Here is a 19,399-nt window from a genome sequence, read left to right as displayed (position 1 = left end):
GAATAGTGTAAATTGTGTTGTCCAATGCTCAGATTATGCATAATGACACAACATGTTAATGCAAAATTTTGTCAGGTGTAGGATTATCAACAGAAACGATAACTTATGCACTGGTAAACAGGTTTTATATCATGTGATGCAACTTTGCTTTCCTCATTTTGTGTGCTGGCTTGAGTGTGTGATCTTGGCAGAATTGCTGGGATTTCTGAACCAGTTTCCAAAGTGCCGTTCCATTGCACTTTTCCAAACAGAGCATTGGAAATTCTGACTTTGACTCTGACTTCTGATTGGCTGAAAATAATATTGTTCTAGGACCAAAAACATGGTGATCCAGGATGATGCCCTTCAGGGATAAATAGTGACTACACAAACTCGCTTTTGATGCACTTTTGCTAGCCTTTCTTTTTCTTTACCTCCTTTTCTCCATTTTCTGGGTTTTTGTAGGTTTCTGTCTTCGCATACCCTCACGTTTTTCCATTTCTCTCTTTCTTTGTGTCTTGGCTGTTTATGTGCAGGAAAAACTCAAAGCTTCACATCAGCAGAGTGAGACAAGAGGATTCTGGGAACTACACCTGTGTGGTGGAGAACTCGCTGGGCAGAGAGAACGCCACCAGCTACGTCAGCGTCCAAAGCAGTAAGAGCTCCATTATTTCCCTCTTAGTTCCCTCTCATTGCAAACGAGTCACAGGAGACCAGTGCTCCTGCTCATCACGGGACAGAGTCTTACAGCACATGTGCTTTGTAAGATGTCTGTACTCTGATATAGACGCACGTGCAGTGAGAGCACACTGGGCCTGTCTTTATGTTGCACTTATAGCTCTTTCGCACTGGTCAGGAATGAAAGATTAGAATTAGGTTACATTTATTTCAGATTCTTTTGAGTAGTCTAAAAGCATCTCAGCATTTGGAAACAAACTGTAAATGCAATAATCACAGCATTTCTTTTTACCCCTCAGTTTTCGTCAAATGTACTTCATTAATAAAACTGTTAAGAGTGAGGAATCAGATTTGGAACAAGAATAATGAAATTCCTTACGATTTCCATCTGCAGTGTTTTTGCCTGTGCAAAACTAACTGTGAGTGCTTGTTGGGCTGTTGCAAGGTAGTTGCTAGGGTCTTGTAGGTGGTTACTAGGGTGTTGCTAGGTGGTTACTAGGGTGTTTTGGGTTGTTGCTAGTTGGTTGCTTGGTTCATCGCTTAGTGGCCCAAGTCAAAACCCTTGATATGGCTCAAGTCCTTCCTTCAGTGTAAATCTATAGGATTGTTTCGCCTGTTTTATAGACCATTAGGCCATAGAATATTAATAGCACACAGCCTCAGGATTTGAGGCAGAATTCAGGGGCCAGATGCATAAACATAGCTGTCAGGTTAAGATTGTTTCTTAAGAACTAGTCTGACCAACTAGCAGTTAGTTAGGGCTATTCACTCTTACTCTTCAGACTCAAATTAGACCAATCTACCTTTTCATGTAACTGACTTAAAAAATGTATGGCCAGAAAAAAAATTAGATTAGACTTGTAAGTCTAAACATTTAATGCAATCGACCCTAGGTCTGTTTTGTAAGTTTTGGTGTTATTTTGTATAACACACCTCTCTCATCTGCTGTTTTACTTACCGATCTCCCCACCTGCTTTAGTCTCTGGAGTATATCACATCAGCTGGAGGCGTTTGATGTGCCGTGACTTTGTGTGTGTGTGTGTGTGTGTGTGTGTGTGTGTGTGTGTGTGTGTGTGTGTGTGTGTGTGTGTAACTAATGCGAACTCCATCCAGCCCATCTTAAGGGCAGTAATGGTTGAGTGGTTTGAGATATAGGGTCTTTCTCTCTCTCTCAACTTTGTCCTCCAGCTCTTCACCAAACCCCTCCATTATCTGATGTGTCAGCAGAGTCTCATGGACACAGAGAATGAATGAATGAGCAAGAGAAGGAATGAAATGAATAAGTGAGTGAGTAAAAGAAATGATAGAATAATTTGGAGATTCATGATTAATCAAATAAAACCATAATTATAATTATTATTTTATAATCATATTGGTATAGAATCACTAAATGTTTGTCCAAATAGTGCAGCCCTACAAAGAAGCAAAAATCACAAAGGGCCCTATCTTGCACCCAGCGCAATTGACTTTGTACACCGACGCATGTATCATTCCTATTTTGCATTTAATTCCTATTCCTATTTAATTTTCAGTAAATCTGAAAAATCACAATTATATCCCCCCCCCCAAATCGTGTAGCCCTAGAATAAATGAATTCTAAATAAATATAATGTTTATAAATGATTGATAGAGTGAATATGATGAACCTTTCACAACAAGAACATTTGAAGGAATGAGTAAATAAATATTATTAATAATGTATTAAATGAATTTAATGAGTACTCAAAGATTTAGGATCTTTATTGTTACAATGAGCTAATGTTAAAAATGTAAAAAACAATCTAAAGAAAACACATTTTATTTGTTTACCTGTATGTCATGTGATCGACATCAGAGAACCATGAACATGCGAGAATATTTCTTACTTACTTCAAGAATATTTTTAAGGTGTCTGACTGACAAAAAAGTGTGGGAATCCCTGAATTAACTGAATTAATGCAAGCTCTTTATCGCGTTTTTTCCCCAATTAACTAATGAATGAATAAATAGTTGAATTAATCAAATGAGAGGGTATGTCTGGGTCTGCATATTTAGATTGGTGTGTGTGTGTGTGTGTGTGTGTGTGTGTGTGTGTGTGTGTGTGTGTGTGTGTGTGTGTGTGTGTGTGTGTGTGTGTGTGTGTGTGTGTGTATGTGTGTGTGTTCCTGTGTTCCGAGAAGTAATTGGCTTATTTAATAATCTGAGATCTATTATGTAGTTAAGTCACTGTGAAAGGTAAAAGGGTCCTTTCAGGATGAGTGTGAGAGATAAAAAGAAAGGGCCCTATTTTAACCATCTAAGCGCATGGTCTAAAGCGCACGGCGCAAGTGCACTTAGGGCGTGTCCGAATCCACTTTTGCTAGTTTAACGACAGGAAAAATGGCTATTCTCTTAATGAGTGATGGGTGTGTTTTGGGCGTAATGTGCAATAAAACAATCAGAGTCTCATCTTTCATTCCCTTTAAAAGCCAGTTACAAAGTACAGACAAAGTGTACGTGCGTTGTGGACCCGCCTATACTTTAGACCAGGTTTTTGTTGGTCAATGGTGCAGTCTATTTCAGTTGCCTCAAAATAGCAACACGCCATCAGTGCGCCTGAACACACCTTTGTTTCAGACCAGCTCACCCATGGGCGCACAAATGGTCGCAAATGCATTTGCTATTCCTACACGCAGGACATGAAAATGATAACTGCGTCAGGCTGAAACTTGCAAAAAACCCTTGCGTCGCACCTGGCGCGTGTGTTTACATGTTCTGTGTGCATGTGTGTTTGTGCGTGTGTGTGTACAGTGGATAGTTAATGAAGATAAACTGTGTCATTTTGGCAGATTCTGCACTCTAGGAACAGCAAGCATTTCAGTCCATAAGTGCACAGATTTCAGCTATATATAACAGCACAGACACTGACCGGAGAGACAAAAAGAAAGAGAGGGAGAGATGCTCTAGTGGCCATATGGGGGGTCACCAGGGTAGTATCTATGCAGTATTTGAGAGCATAGAGCTAAAACAGGACAAAAACTGCGCAAGCTAAAGCAGAACGTCCTTGAAGACGGGTCATTTAGGAAGTGTGTGTTTACATCTTTGTGTATATATGTTTGTGTGTGACGTGAGACCCAGCTGGACTCTGGCCTCTGAATTCTTCAGCTGCAATGCCAAGAGCCTGTCAGATACAACAGCCAAGTATACTTAACGCAAAATACACACACACACACACACACACACACACACACACACACACACACACGCACACACACACACACACACACACACACACACACACACACACACACACACACACACACACACACACAGCCGCAACAACAACTGACCCTGTTTGTGCTCTTAAAGGAACAGTGCTCCCAAAGATAAAAAGGCTGTCATGTACTCCCCCTCATTCATTTCAAAACTGTACAAATTTTGTGTAAGGAAAATGATAAATGTTAATGTTGCGTTTCCCCTTAAGAAGAAAGTTGAGGGTCAAGGTCCAAAAAGGATGGAAAGTATCATAAAACGACCATTAAAGTAGTCCATACAACTCGCACATATTTTAAATCTTCTAAAGCCATATACACCACAGTTTTTGAAAGAAAGTAATACTTTTATTCAGCAAGGATGTATTAAATTGATCAAAAGTGATAGGAAAGACATTTATATCTAGTTCAGTCATGAAACTCTTGAGGGAGCAGTCTGATGGGTCCTTTACATCCAATCTGCAAGCAATCACGTCATTACCGCATGACGCAATGAAATTGCTTGCTCAACATTTAAATAGTCTGGTTCATTGTTTCCTGTAGGCTAGTCCTGAATCCTCCACCTCCTCCAGCTCCACCTGTCTAGATCTGCTACAGGATTAATGTATGTCTATTCATGCAGCAGCAGCATATCTTACATTCTCACAGCAGTGTGTCTGTGTATCTATTAGCGGTAGCAAGTCCATACTTGCTCAGCATTTGCCATATTCATTAACATTGCCATATTCAATAACATGTTAAAACTATTCAGAGAGTTGTCATTATTGAAATATTATTACAAAAGATTTCTATTTTAAATAAAAGCCATTACTCCAGTCTTCAGTGTCACATGATCCTTCAGAAATCATTCAGATGATTTACATAAAAACAGCTGTGCTGCTTGATTTTTAGTTAAAACGGATTCTTTTACAGGATCCTTTGCATTTGTTTGAAATAGAATTCTTTTGTAACAAAAGATTTGTAATGTTTTGTAACTGTTTACAATTTAGTGCGTCCTTGCTGAATAAAAGTATTAATTTCTTTCAAAACCGTATTGTATATGGTTTTAAAAGATTTGGAATATAGCGCATGAGTTGTATGGACTACTTTTATGGTCGTTTTATGATACTTATCCTTTTTGGACCTTTACAGCCCCTATATTTGTTAGGAGAAAAGTAGCATTAACATTCAAATAATTTCTCACAAAAATCATATAGCATGACAACATTTACATTTTTGAGTGAACTACAGGTATATGTTTAATAAATGGCCCTGGTCTTATTTTGCTTGATTCATCAGTGAGTGCACATAATTTCGAAATAAAAATGCCTGCTTTCATAATCCTAATCATAATCAATTTTTTTCTCTAACATAATAGAAATTCTGTCTTAGAGTCAGATAAACTAATAATAGTACAGCCTAACAGTCACTATATCCAATCTAAGTGAAAGTGAAAGTACTGTATGCACACACACACACACACACACACCCGGAGCAGTGGGCAGCCATCCACTGGAGCGCCCGGGGAGCAATTGGGGGTTAGGTGTCTTGCTCAAGGGCACCTCAGTCATTTCCTGCCGGTATTGAAAATCGTACCCACAACCTTCGGGTTACCAGTCTGACTCTCTAACCATTAGGCCACGACTGCCCCCTATCTAATATCGATTAATAAAATGTGCCACACTGCATTATTTGGTAGTGAATATTTTAGTATTAAGTCAAAAATACATAATGGAAATAAAATGCATTGCAGATTGCTTATCATGCATCTATATGAATGAGCGAATCTCACAAAGGCACATGGACACAGGTCATATTAAATTGATGATTCTGGATCCAGTGTTACTGTTGAGATAAATGAGGAATGAGTCCACCGTCCAGAGCTCAGCACTGCTTCAGCTAAATGAGTCTGATGCAAGCGCAGACATGAAACACACTCCTGCGCATGCTGCTCCTCCACCCCTGCTCCCCTGCCCTGTACTGTATACTGTCTATGGTTTTTTTAAATAGCATCCAATTATTCCATTTCATTCAAACACGCTGGAAACAGAAGATCTGGTCGAGTGCATTGCATTGTGGCATGCAGAATTCATTCATTTTTGTAATGCAGACCAACTAATTTGACTGTTCGGCAATCTATTTTGTCAAACATACATAAAATAAAAAATATATGCTAATACTTTTTGTCTCCTGTATGATAATTGATCATTTCCTTATTAGGTTGAATAAAAAAAAAGTAAATGCATACAAAAATTTGTCTGTGCAAATGAACAGCATAGCACTTTCTTTCAGCTGTACTTTATAGTACGAGCCCTCTTTTTTTAACCCACGTTTTTCTCTCTCTTTCCCGTCAGTGGCTCTCCTTCCTGATAATCTGTCTCCTTCAAATCCCCCATTCCTCCACTTCCATTCACTCCCCTCTTCATTAGCCTGTCTCTCCATCCGTTCTGCTCCCCCTGCATGCAGTTCTGCAGCGTGTGCATGTGTGTGTGTTTCTGCGTGCATGTGATCGCTCTCGCGGTGGACATGTCTGTGAATGCTGTCTGAATGGGTAGTGCCTGTAAGTGGTTCGATGTCATTGATCGGCGCCTGGTTGAGTAGAGTGGATCAGCATCCCCGTACAGGCCCCCGTGTGACTTACGGCCTTCCCCGCGACCCCCCTTGCTGGGGTGTGAATCATGTTCTCCTGCCTGTCCGGATCCATCCGTCGGCTCAGAGCCAAGGCTAATGGAGCTAATATCCTGCCACACCAGGATGGACTACGGGACGGAGGGAAATATGTGCAGTCTTTAAAAGCCCCTCTCTGGATCTATTTAAAGCGGAGAACAGATGCACTGCCAGTGCAGCACCTGATCAACATTATTATTGTCTTTTAGTCATAATAATCTATCTATCTGTTTAAAAACCTGCTGCTTTATGAATTTGAATTCATTTCAGTTGTACTTTATCACATTTCAATTCACATTGCAATTCTGTATCTTGTTTGCAACCTCAAGTCAAATCCAATTCAAATTCAGGAACTGAATAAAACATTCTTAGTTCAATTCTAAATACCTCCTCAGAAAAAGTACAAATCAATTTCTCCTAGTAACGCTTCACTGTGCATTTTCAGTTCAATGGATGTTAATGTTTTTTTAGTTGGGATCAATTGTCATTTGTGATGGCTGAATCTGGATTTTTTAATAAAGAGGATTTAAATTTGAACATTAAGATTTAACAGCTTGCTCCAGCGCAAACCCTCGATTGACCTTAGAAAAAACTACTGTCAGGATTTACTAAAGATGCCAGTGAAGAATTAGCAATGAAAAGGTGTGGATAGACATTTTTGCGACTGACCTTATTGCATATGCATTTGTAGAAGTTTATCTCTCAGATACAAAATCTATGGGAGGAGAGTATATAAATGAATCAAGCAACGTGATTTACTAAGGTTTGCGGTAGTCAATTCAATGGTATTTGCGGCATTATTTAATGTCGGGAAAAAGCATGCATTAACCGATTTGGCGCTTGAAATGGCTGTGATCGACTGCAGAGAACAGACGGTGCTGATAGAAGGGAGAGCATTTTCTCCACCCGTGTTCATTTATTTGGAATACCAGAGGAAGAAACATATTATTTGCCCAGCCATGTCATTTTTAATTTGCTGCTTCTGTGTTGTTAGTAGATTACCCGCACCTGATTATCACAGGCTTAGCTTGTTTGCGACCCTACACTAATTTGCGCTGCTCTTTGTAGATTGCATTGGTCATAATGGAAATGAACTGGCTGCGTCTGTGCGCATTTAGTCAGTATCTCCCGCAGAACTTTCCATTCCCATCAGCGATTTTATGAGATTGCGGTCTCACGCTAATTTGCCCTGTTTAGTGAATCTGGACCTGCACATATCTCCAATATTATATGATGTATATCTAAACATTGAATTGACTGAGGCACAAAAGGAGGATTGACCACTTTGTGTGTCTCGCATGAAACAGTTACAGGCTAATAACATAGCGGCACGATAGCACACACGCTGTCACTGCAGAGAAGAGGACATATGCTTGAGACAGATGTAAGGTTGAATGTTAGAGGCGATATATTCTGCTCTCCTCCATTTCCTACTGGAGTGATGTGTGACCTTTAGAGACATGGGCTATTGTGCTCTGAGACATACAGTGTCTCCTTCTCACTTGATGCCCCTTTGTTCTCTCTCTCTCTCTCTCTCTCTGCTGTGCTGTGTGTTTGTGTGTGCATGTTAATGAGTTAATTAGCTCGTTATGAAATGGCAGGGCTCAGGTGGTGGTCTGTCCAGTGCTAGATCACTCCATGTGGTCTCACCGAAGTGGTGTCTGTCTGCTACCTCACACTAGTTACGTCACATAATTACATCCATATATTGTATTAGGACTGGTTTACACTTGGCATTAACCTGTATCCGGATGTTGTCCACATACACATTCTTAACCCGATAATGCTTAATAAGCCGACAACGTGTGTGGTCATGAAAACGTGTTAAATCGGTTTCCTTTTCCAATTCGTTCGACACAGCTAGGTTTTTGCCCATTACCCCGGTTTCACCCGGAATGTAAACACATTAACTTGCGTTCTATCGGCTTATTAAAGTGCACATGTGTGATATTTGACTGAAAAGTGTCCTCATACGGCAGATTTAAGCGCATCCAGCCACCGCAAGTGTTTCGCGGTAGGGGAGGAGAGATATAGTGCAAACTCTGACTTTTTCTTAACCCAAAAAATATAAAAAATATAAATCATTTTAAAAAGCGTCTAGTGCAGCCCAATGGACAAGTGGTACAGTTGAAGAAACTTCAAATACGAGAGGAGAATGAGTCTTTGCAAGTTTCATGCTGACGTTTTGAAATTCTCTGGTTTTTATTGCTTTATTTAACATTACAACTCACATAATATACAGAGCAAAAACACGTGGATCCTCACCACTAGGAACTAACCTGTTTTATTTTTTAATGTGTCTTCTAAACGTGGTTACTTGCATTGCCGGGTTATTGATTTGCATGTAAACCTGTAAATCGATAAAACCGATAAATCGGTAAAAGTGCATACTTGGGTAAACTGAATTTTGCCAGTTATCAGCATATTGGTGTGCATGTAAACGTGCTCATTGAAAAGACAAGTGTAAATGCATTGTGATCGGATCTCACAGTTGTCTGTAATTGCAACATAGCCATCGCATCTGCATTCACAAGTCGACGTCACAACGTCTTGGGAGTTGCTGCACGTAGCTGGGTGTTTTTGGGAGACAATCAAGGAAGGAGTAGAATGCATATATAGATGAAAGTTTGCTATCGAAAGTTGCACAACCATTCATTGTCTGTAAAGGACCCATTCTGACCCATTTGTCTCTTTTTACTGTTTCAATCATGGCATCTATGCTAAGTATTATTATTTGCAACCTCCTCCTCTTTGTTTTATGAGATTTGAAACGCGTACTGTAGCACCGTGACTGAAAACTACTTTTAAAAGAAACCCCAGCACTTCAGGTCGACTTTGCACCGGGGCCATTTTACCTTTACAGACTTATTTTAAATACTGCGTGGGAAACAGAGATCCGATCAGTTATCCAGATACAGAAGCCACTTGACGTTGACAAGTGTAAACACGATCTGCTCGATCGGCTCACACATGCAGCTTTCACACAGCTTTACACATGAACACTAATCTTTGAGATATATATAATGCATGTAGAGCTGTTTCCTGTTCACTTCCTGTTTACATTTTTAGTTTTGCTCTGGATCCTGAGAGTGTTATACAGGCTACACATCATTTTATTTAACACCACCACATCATAACTGATTACAAGATTTCATTGTAATGAATATTGGCTGTTCAGTTCAGTTTGTACATGTTGTATGCTGTTGATGAAGAATAAAAGGCAAAACTTGGTTTATGAACAGACTGGCTTATGCAACAAAACTACATTTCCCATGATTCTTTGGGGCAGCATAATGTGTTTTTTTATTTTGTCGTAGTAATCCTTAAAATAGATATGCTGGAGAAGTTTCTCTCTCTCTTTTTTCTTTATTTTATTTTGACATAATTATGACTAACAAACTCGTAAGGAATAAAGAGTAATTATCATAATTTTGAGTTGCACATAAATGACCAATCAAACTTATGTTTACCATTGAGAAACTCTCTGAACTGTCTATGATAGTTGTGACATAGTGGATAAGATGTGATGTAAGTCACATCAGATGTAAATATGATGGAAGGCAACGCTAAAGTGAATGTTTCTGTGAAGTTGTTTTTATTTTTACTGCTGTATGTTAGTAATATAAAGATTTTGTGTGCAACTGAGTTTATTTTCTACAAAAGCTACTCATGCTTGGCCAGTTTGCTTCATGCTAATTAATAAATTATTGTTAAATACCATACAAACCACACATTTTGGCAACTTGAATAAACTTGATATGCTGTAATAATAACTGTGAAGATGGATTGGATCCTATCAGGTGCATTTGCTTAAATCTCTGCCTGAACTGTGAGGAGCCAGATCTACTGTGATGCGATCAGATCAGATGCGTGACTGGAGTGACTTTATGGGACTAGAACATTTTGTTGGCTCACTTTGACATCACTAATTAGTACACAGGAGGAAAGAATCATTATGGCTGTGGGACTAATACAGGAGTACGCACTCTGCTTACACACACAGGCATTGTGCCTATAGCACCACCGGTGTCTGAGGGGTGGAAGTGCAATAAAAGCAGCTACTGTATGTGAATCTCATATTAAAGTGTAACTTCGCCGATTTTCAACCTGATTTGTATTGTTACAATGTCGGTAGTAAAAGTAAATGAACAATGTTTACTCGTTCTCCATGTTGCCTGGACGGAGATATTCACGTTTATTTGTCAGCAAATGTCTGCCGAAAGCATCAAGGACTTTTGTAAAAACTACAGATTATACTTCCGCATTTTTGTGTCCCCGACCACGGACAGTCAGATTGACAGAGGGTTATTAACAGAACACTTATTGCAAGGGTAGGTTTATCACTGAAAATTTGATCATACTTTGTCTACTCTTTAAACAACATTATGGTAAAAAGTAGAACACTATGGCAACAGCTTTCTTGTACAAGACGACATTTTGCTTCGGGAGGTTGGGCATAACTGACAGAACAGCAGGTTCTTTCAGTTTTTCCCCTCCGTTAGGCCTACAGCACTGTGTTCACAGTCATCCAGTTTGAAATGTTGACTACAAACACAGGTTTTTCAGATTTTCAGTCATGGTGCTATAATAATAATAATTTATTTTTCATTTTTATATAGCACCTTTAAAGCAGCTTCTCAAGGCGCTTTACATAATAGAATAAGCTAATTTAAAATACAACATTCAGAAAAAAAAAAATATATATATATATAAACAGATAAAATAAAATAAAATAAAAAGTCAAGTAAAAGCTAACCTAAAAAAATGCGTTTTTAAATGAGATTTGAAAATACTTAGAGACTGTGCATCTCTGATATTTGGAGGGAGTGCATTCCAAAGCCTAGGAGCGTAGGATGAGAAAGCCCTGTCCCCTACAGTACGCAACCGAGTCTGTGGGACTGCCAATAGACCAGCTTGTGAGGAGCGTAAATGACGCTTGGGTGTGTATAAAGTTAAAAGCGCAGACAGATACTGAGGTGCCAGACCATGCAGTGCCTTATATGTGAGCATAAGGATTTTAAAATCAACTCGGAACCTGACCGGGAGCCAGTGCAAAGACTTTAAAATCGGTGTAATATGCTCATTTCTCCTGATTCCAGTCAAGATCCTAGCAGCAGAATTTTGTGCACATTGTAATTTGTTAAGTGTGGTTTTAGGAACCCCAGCAAGAAGTGCATTGCAATAGTCAATGTGAGAAAAAACAAAAGTATTAATAAGCCTTTCAGTCACCAAGAGGGATAACATAGAGCGGAGTCTAGCAATATTTCTGAGATAAAAAAAGGAGTTCTTAACAATGTACCGCACATGAGAGTCAAAGGACAGACTAGAATCAAATATAACTCCCAAGTCTGTGCCTCCAAAGAGCCATCTATGTTTGAAATTAGTGAACCAGCTTTACGAAGCTGATGAGGGGTGCCAATAAGCAAGACCTCAGTCTTATCACTATTGAGACACAAGAAATTTTGAGACATCCATGTTTTTATCTCAGAAATACAATGTGTTAAAAAAGGAACATCCAGATTTTTGACCAGGCTTAGAGTGAATATAAATCTGAGTGCCATCTGCATAAAAGTGATAATTAAGCCCAAGTGATCTTAGTAGCAGTCCGAGTGGAAATATGTAAATGCTAAAAAGTAAGGGGCCTAGAATTGAACCTTGAGGAACACCCGTACAGACAAAGCCGACCTCAGACCGGAAACCACTCGTGCAGACAAACTGTTGACGTTCAGAGAGGTAAGATCTAAACCAGGTTAAAACACACCAAAGACAGTTTCCAGACGGTTGAGTAAAAGATTGTGATTGACAATCTCTAGATATTTATGATTCATTGCAGCCTTTAGCCGCTGGATTCTTCACTGGAAAACGACAGTAACTCAATCCCGCTAAACGTTTACTCTTGAATTCTTGCACCCCGGAACAATACAAGCCGACACCATTATGACTAAAAGTAAGGTGGTATTTGACTATGATAAGCATATCCATAGCAGACTGGTGGGAGTGGCCTTGGACGGTAACATGCCCAGTGCATTATGGGTGTTGACGTTTTCCTACATATTTGGCAAAAGGAAAGACAACCGCCTTTTTTCTTTGTTTTCTCCAGTCAGATAGCACAGATAAATAAAAAAAATCAGGTTTCTGCTTCATAGGCAGCCAAGATTTATTGAAAGGCCATTTTGCCAGCGGTAAATTATCCCTTTAATCAACACATCCCAGCTCTTCTGCACACGCCATATGTGTTTCTCTCACAGTAACACACACATTCACACATTCATTTTGTGACAGGGCTTTAGACAGTGGCTATTTTCAGAATAGCATACTAGCATACTACTTTTATCATTTGTGCAGTATATATTATGTATACTATGTACAGTATGCACATTTTCTGCACTGTAAAAAATTTGTAACACTCCCCAATCAAAAATTTCAATTGACCGATAACATCTAAATTTTTCAATTGGCCCAAGTGAAAATCTGTACATTTAATTTTAGAATTTACAGAATTTCACTTGGGCCAATTGAAAAATTTAGATGTTATCGGTCAATTGAAATTTTTGATTGGGGAGTGTTACAAATTTTTTACAGTGTGTATGGAAATAACTACCTTCATAAGGCATATATTCAGAAGAAGTTATTACATTGCTTGTAATTAGATTAAAGTGAATCTGACCACTTTAAAAAATATTATTGATAATGCTAAATAAAATGTGTGATATGAGTTAAAGGGGTGGTATAATGCCCTTTTCACAAGATGTAAAATAAGTCTTTGTTGTCCCCAAAGTGTGTATGTGAAGTTTTAGCTCAAAATACCCCAACGAAATTTTTACATTTTTGAGGGTGAATAAAAACGCACCGTTTTGTGTCTGTTCCTTTAAATGCAAATGAGCTGCTGCTCCCGGCACAGAGGGCGGAGCTTCAACAGCTTGCATTCACACTGACATGCACTGAAAATTTCAAAAACTTTTAGCCTTTTATGTTCAAACCGGATTCAGACAATGATGGAGAGACTCAAAAAGTAGTGACAACATGTAGAAGCAACAGGATGTTTCTGAATGGTTAGTTGATGAATTTATGTTGCTGATGTGTAGTTATCTTCTAGTCATTGATTAGCATATTCTGTCTTGATAATCTATAAATTGTGTTCCGGGGGCGGGGTTTATGTAAATTTTAGGGTTGGTGATGTCACTAATCCAGGAGGAATGTTGTAGTCTCTACCAGCCGTTTGTTGTAGTCCTTAAAAAGCGATTTCTTGAAAAGCAAATATCTCCCTTTGCTTTGAACTTTGTAACTTTGCAGATGTTGTTTATGCTCAAACAGCAATATTACACACTAACTAAAGTTAGAAAAGTGAAATCATAATCAACCACCCCTTTAACACACGCATATTATTGTGTTTTTTTTCCTTAAAAAGTAATTGAATATGTAAAGGCATTATTTTTTTAATCTTTTGTCAGCATTATCTTTTTTTTTTTTTATACGGGCACTTTTGTTTTATAAATTACAAGAAGAAATTCTAACCAAAAAATTCAGATGTTTTAAATTACCCCTGGAAGTTCACGTATAACTGGTCACGTACAGTATAACACAGACCTACCATATTTGCCACAATGTGCAGTATTCATCAGAGCACACTATGTTCAATACTGCATCCCACAATGCCGAGGTTCTCAAACTGGCGAAGCAGAGCTGTTGGAAGAGGGCGTGGAATTTTTATGGGTGTGAAATTATTTATTGTCATCAGGAAAAAGCGATCGTAAATACTTGCATAGCATATCAGCAAATGTGTTCGGGAATGTATAATTCCTCTTTACATAATTATACAAAGACTTTCCTGTAACAATAACAGGGTTTTGGTCGGTTGCCATGGATTTCATCAGAGTTGGTCCATTCTCCACGGACACGAGTCTGGGCTCTGTGACTCGTGAGGTAAGGAGTTGTGGTCATGACAGTCTGTCAACGTCCGCTTATAACAGTGCACAAAGCATATGACGTCAGTTTGAGAACCTCTGCCACAATGCAATGCGCATTTGCAGCAATAATGTTGAACATCTCTTCCATGACTCATACTGATAAAGTTTGGACATTTTTACTCAATTAAACTTTTACTTTCAATTAAACATGCAATATAATGAGGTCATGTGACAACAATGTAGTATACCACTGTTTGAAATGTTGGTTACACTATTTTAGGGTGCCTTTGTTGCAGTGTAATTATACATGTAAGGACTTAAGTATAAATTAGCTGTATGTACTTACTATAGGTTTAGTTGCATGTAATTATGCAAAATGTTTAGTTATTACATTTACATATGTAACATGTGTAACAAGGACACTGTAAAATAAAGTGTTACTGAAATGTTTGCATAATAAAAAAGTGGATGCTGCACACTGGTGGTGGTTGAGGGGTATGAGATGACTGTAATGCGTTTTGGGTGTAACAGTAGTAATGCGCTATATAAATGCCTCATTCGTTTATTCATTCATTTATAATTCATTCTGCTTCACATACTATTTTTAATAGGCAGTATGCAGTATAAACTGTGCAGTATCGAGCAAGCATTAATTAGTAAACCATTCAAAGAACTGTGAGTTTTTATTGTAATTTGACACATTCTATAATAAATAACTATATACTTCAAAGAAGATGAATGGACATGCAACATAATGAGGACATGTATTGTAGCGTACTGGTAAAAATATTTATTGCATATATAAAATATTTATTTTTATAAAGTTTTTGCACAAGGCCTATATATATATATTTTTTTAATTTTGCTATACGTTTTGTTATATTGCATATGTAAAATATTCTTACTCTTTTCAAAGATATGCATGCCCCCCCCCCCCCCCCCCCCCCCCCCCTCTCTCTCTCTCTCTCTCTCTCTCTCTGTCTCTCTCTCTCTCTCTCTTTACATCTGTCACTCTTGACTGTTTCCCTTTGACCATCTCCGTCTGGCTCTCTGTCCGGGCGACTGAATCACGGATTCCCCGTGTCTCTGGCTGCAGAGATCCAGATGTGATGTGCTGCTGTTTTCAGCATGCGGTTTGATTCTGCGTGACTCTGACACACTGCAGAAAATCTAAAACCTCGGCGTGGCTGCGAGCCAGCGATGCCTGCGAGAACATCCTCCCATCTGCCATGTGTATTTGGCAGTGTGTGTCTCACTCTAGTTCATATACAGAATGATACAGTGTTTTGTGGAACAGTGTGTGTGTGTGTGTGTGGCTGCAGTTTCAGTTCTGTTGCCATGTTGGAGAAGTATTTAGCAGTGTTGTAGACAGATACAGGAATACATTAATGATTCTGATACTCTGATGTTAATCGAAGAGTTCATCCAAAAAGGCTGTCGTTATTTTCTCCCCCCCCCCCCCCCCCCCCTATGATACTTAATGCTTTAGTGTCTTTATTGAAGCTTGAAAGCTTTAATTTAGATGGAAGAAAGAATGTGTTTGGAAAGACGTGAAGGTGAATAAATAAGACAGAATTGTAAAGTTCGGGTGAACTGTTCTTTTAAGTTACTCTGAAGTTACTCTAGTTTGAAATATAGCATAGGACAGTTAAAGTGGCATTGCATACTTGTGTTTCACATGGTATTTATTGAAAATGTATTTATTATACAGTAATACTGTGCAGTTCGTTCATATTTCATTCTGAACATTGAGACATTTTTCACAATGTATGATGCTCATCTCTGACTTTCTGTGTGTGTGTTTCCGTATGTTTCTATAGTAACCACCACATTGTCTCCGGGCTCAAGTCATGCCAGGAAGTGCAATGAAACTGAGAAGATATACTGCGTTAACGGTGGAGACTGTTATTTCATACATGGTATAAATCAGCTGTCCTGCAAGTAAGTTACACACATTCATTACACATTCCTTTTATCTGATCTCACTTTGATAACACCTCAACTTTTTGACTGAGTGTTTATTGAAACATTGCTTTGACATCACCAGACTCCAAACAGGGATGTAAAATTAACATTTTAATCTAGATTAAAACTATAAAAAAAGGTATGCAACAAAACTTGATAGCAGTTCATAATGCCCCCTGACCTACAGTATACGTATAGTATAAATTCCACAATAAGGATTTTTTTTTTCTATTAATTATATACTATTCAATTATTTATTAATATTTAAAACAATTGCTGTTGTGTGCTTTTGTCAATTTTATTAGTTTTTTTTATATAGCTAACTTATTTTTATTTCAGTTTTAGTACTTCAATTTAAACATATTTCAGTTTTTATAGTAGTTTTTAATTTGAATTTAAATTTCGTACGTTTTTTATAAGATTTTATTCTAATATTTATATTTCATTTTAGCATAATTTCAATTACAGAAATTAAGATTTTTAATAGTTTTTCCTAACACTAGCAACACTGAGAAATTCAGCAACCACCTTCTGGAAATGCCCTGTGTATTGTGCGTAATATGATTATGAGTAATTTGTACTGATAAATCAAATGCGTTAAAGGAATAGTTCACCCAAAAATGAAAACTATCCCATAATTGACTCACCCTCAAGCCATATCCTGGCTCTTCCCAGCTTTGAAATGGCATTGAATAGATTTAAAAGTCTTAAAAGTAAAAGTAATCTCCAGTAAGACTCCAGTGGGTTAATAAATGCCTTCTGAATTGAAACGATGGGGTTTTGTAAGAATGTTTAAAACTATAAACTACAATCACTGGCTTGGATGGCTTGAGGGTGAGTAAATTATGGCATAATTTTCATTTTTAGGTGAACTATTCCTTTAAGAAGTACACTAAGAGCAGTTATATGAATGCATTTGAATTTCATTACATTTTACTTCCTTTAAACTCAAAATCAAAACTCCAGGTTTACATTCTGTTTGCTGCCTCAATTCAAATTCAGGAATTTAAAAAACATTTTATTCATGTCTACATGGTGCGGCGTAGGATCCTGAAACTGTGTAAGTTATAATTGTTTGGACCTTTGCTGGGAAAGAAATGTAGAGACTCTTGTAACTTTAATTGAATACTGCTGGTCTAGCTCGAGCCAGAGAAATGACAGTGTGTGTGTGTGTGTGTGTGAGGGTCTGGAGGAAGGGGAAAGGGTTTGCCGTGTGTGTCGTCTGTCAGGTCTGTCGATGTATACTGCCGCGTTATCAATAGTGCGCTGAGTTACGATGATGCCATGGACACAACGCTCGGTTCTTATCAGACAGGGCAGCTCAGATTTACGGTGTGTGCGGCAATTTTTTACAGGAAGAGAAACAAAGCCATTAAAGCTGTTTAAAGCTCAAACCCTTGGGGGAGATGTCATCCTTTAACTGTGACTCGTCGAGTCAATCTCTTTAATTTACAGAACAGAGTGTCTGAAGCTGCTTTAAGGGTTAATGGCCCGCAGGGAAGCACGGACTGATTTGGAAATAGTGTGTGTTGCTCTTGGCTTTCTTGACACAGTGATTCACTTATTTGCCTGAAAGTTTGTCTTCAACAGCGCTAAAGCTTTACTTCAGAGTACAGGTGGGCGGGATGAAAATCTAAATCTTTTACCACGGTATAAGACATGTTATATCATGGTAACAGTAGTATCACAGTAGTTATTTTTGTTGGAGATTCAGTGAAGTAAATCATTTACAAATGAATCGTACTTAATCTCATTGATTACCGTCTCTTTTTTTATCTTGAATGCCATTGGTGCAAGAGAATATATACATACACACACACACACACACACACATATATACTGCAATATTTTAATCCTATATATTTATATATTAAATATATATCTATTAAAAAGCATAACATAAGTTATATATAAAAAAAGCAACATAAGCTGAAAGGAAAAGATCTGGGTGGAATTAATGATATAGAAAACAAAATAAAGTACAAAATAAATGTAAGTAATATATGATTGAAATGTATTTTTATTTAAAGACAGCCTGGCTTTAAGGTCCTTGCGCACTTACAAACCTTGCGTTTTTTCGTATTCGTCATTCAGTCTCTGAATTGTCAAAACACCTATCAAAATGCTTGCTACGGATGCGAAAAATGCCGAAAATCGAACCCAATCCGAATTTTTTTATGACGGACGAAAGTTTCGGAGGCAGTGTGTAAGCGCGATTGACATACATTGATTGACGTGAGGTCGTATTTATTTTTTAACGTGCGAAAATTTCGGACGAGAATCTCGGACTCAGTGTGCAAGGACCTTTAAAACCATAAAGTTGGGTTTTTAATTAGTAAATTAGCATTTATGAATATTGAATTTGGGCAGAATTATAGTAAAGTTAATTAAAACTCTTTTTACCTTTCTTAGGATAATCAGTGGAGCCCAAAAGTAGATTTTCCCACAGGAGAAAAGGTCTTAAGCAATTAATGTTTTATTAACAGATTTAGCTAAAAAATGTTGACCGCAGTATTAAAGGTACATTTCTACTGTTGTACAGTATATATAGCCTACTGTATGTCATACCTCTCAGCTGTATTTCCAAGACAATACCTTAAGATGTCATCTCTCTGTATGTGTGTGTGTGTGTCTGTTACTGTCTGTAGCTCCTAAAGCAGATGAAATGCAGTCTGTCCCATTGACCTCTGCAGTAAATTCTGCAGACAGGCTGAACGGTGAATTCCCCAGTAGAACTGAACTCTAAAATAGCCTCAGTATATAAATAATAAAAACTCGTGACTAGACGAAGCTTTTGGCACCATTATGAAGCTTTTAGGGACTTTATTTTGCTCCTGTTTGTCTTAGGACGTCCTCCTCATTAACGTGAGGTCTTCTAGACGATCACAGAAGTGGAACTGATTGGCATTTTATGAGGAAGTAAAGATGTAAAGCTCAAATTATGTTTGATTATGTTTGATCTACAGTCGGCCCAAAGAGTATTTGGACGCCTAC

At 38.0% G+C, this 19,399-nt stretch overlaps 1 protein-coding gene across 3 annotated transcripts in view; it reads left to right on the top strand.

Moving 5' to 3' along the window:
* nrg2b (neuregulin 2b) overlaps positions 1-19,399 on the top strand; it is a gene marked incomplete at its 5' end in the record, with an annotated part of 73,169 nt that overhangs the window by 36,131 nt on the left and 17,639 nt on the right. For all 3 annotated transcript variants that reach the window (XM_084430113.1, XM_084430112.1, XM_084430114.1), the window contains 2 exons: positions 516-634; positions 16,261-16,381. In XM_084430113.1, the coding sequence (XP_084286239.1) occupies positions 516-634; positions 16,261-16,381 (240 nt within the window). The remainder of the gene's footprint in view (positions 1-515; positions 635-16,260; positions 16,382-19,399) is intronic.

The sequence above is a fragment of the Rutilus rutilus genome, assembly GCF_951802725.1.
Source record: "Rutilus rutilus genome assembly, chromosome: 14".
Taxonomy (NCBI): Eukaryota; Metazoa; Chordata; class Actinopteri; order Cypriniformes; family Leuciscidae; genus Rutilus; species Rutilus rutilus.
The sequence above is the reverse complement of the archived record's forward strand: the minus strand, read 5'-3'. Positions and strand labels throughout refer to the sequence as shown.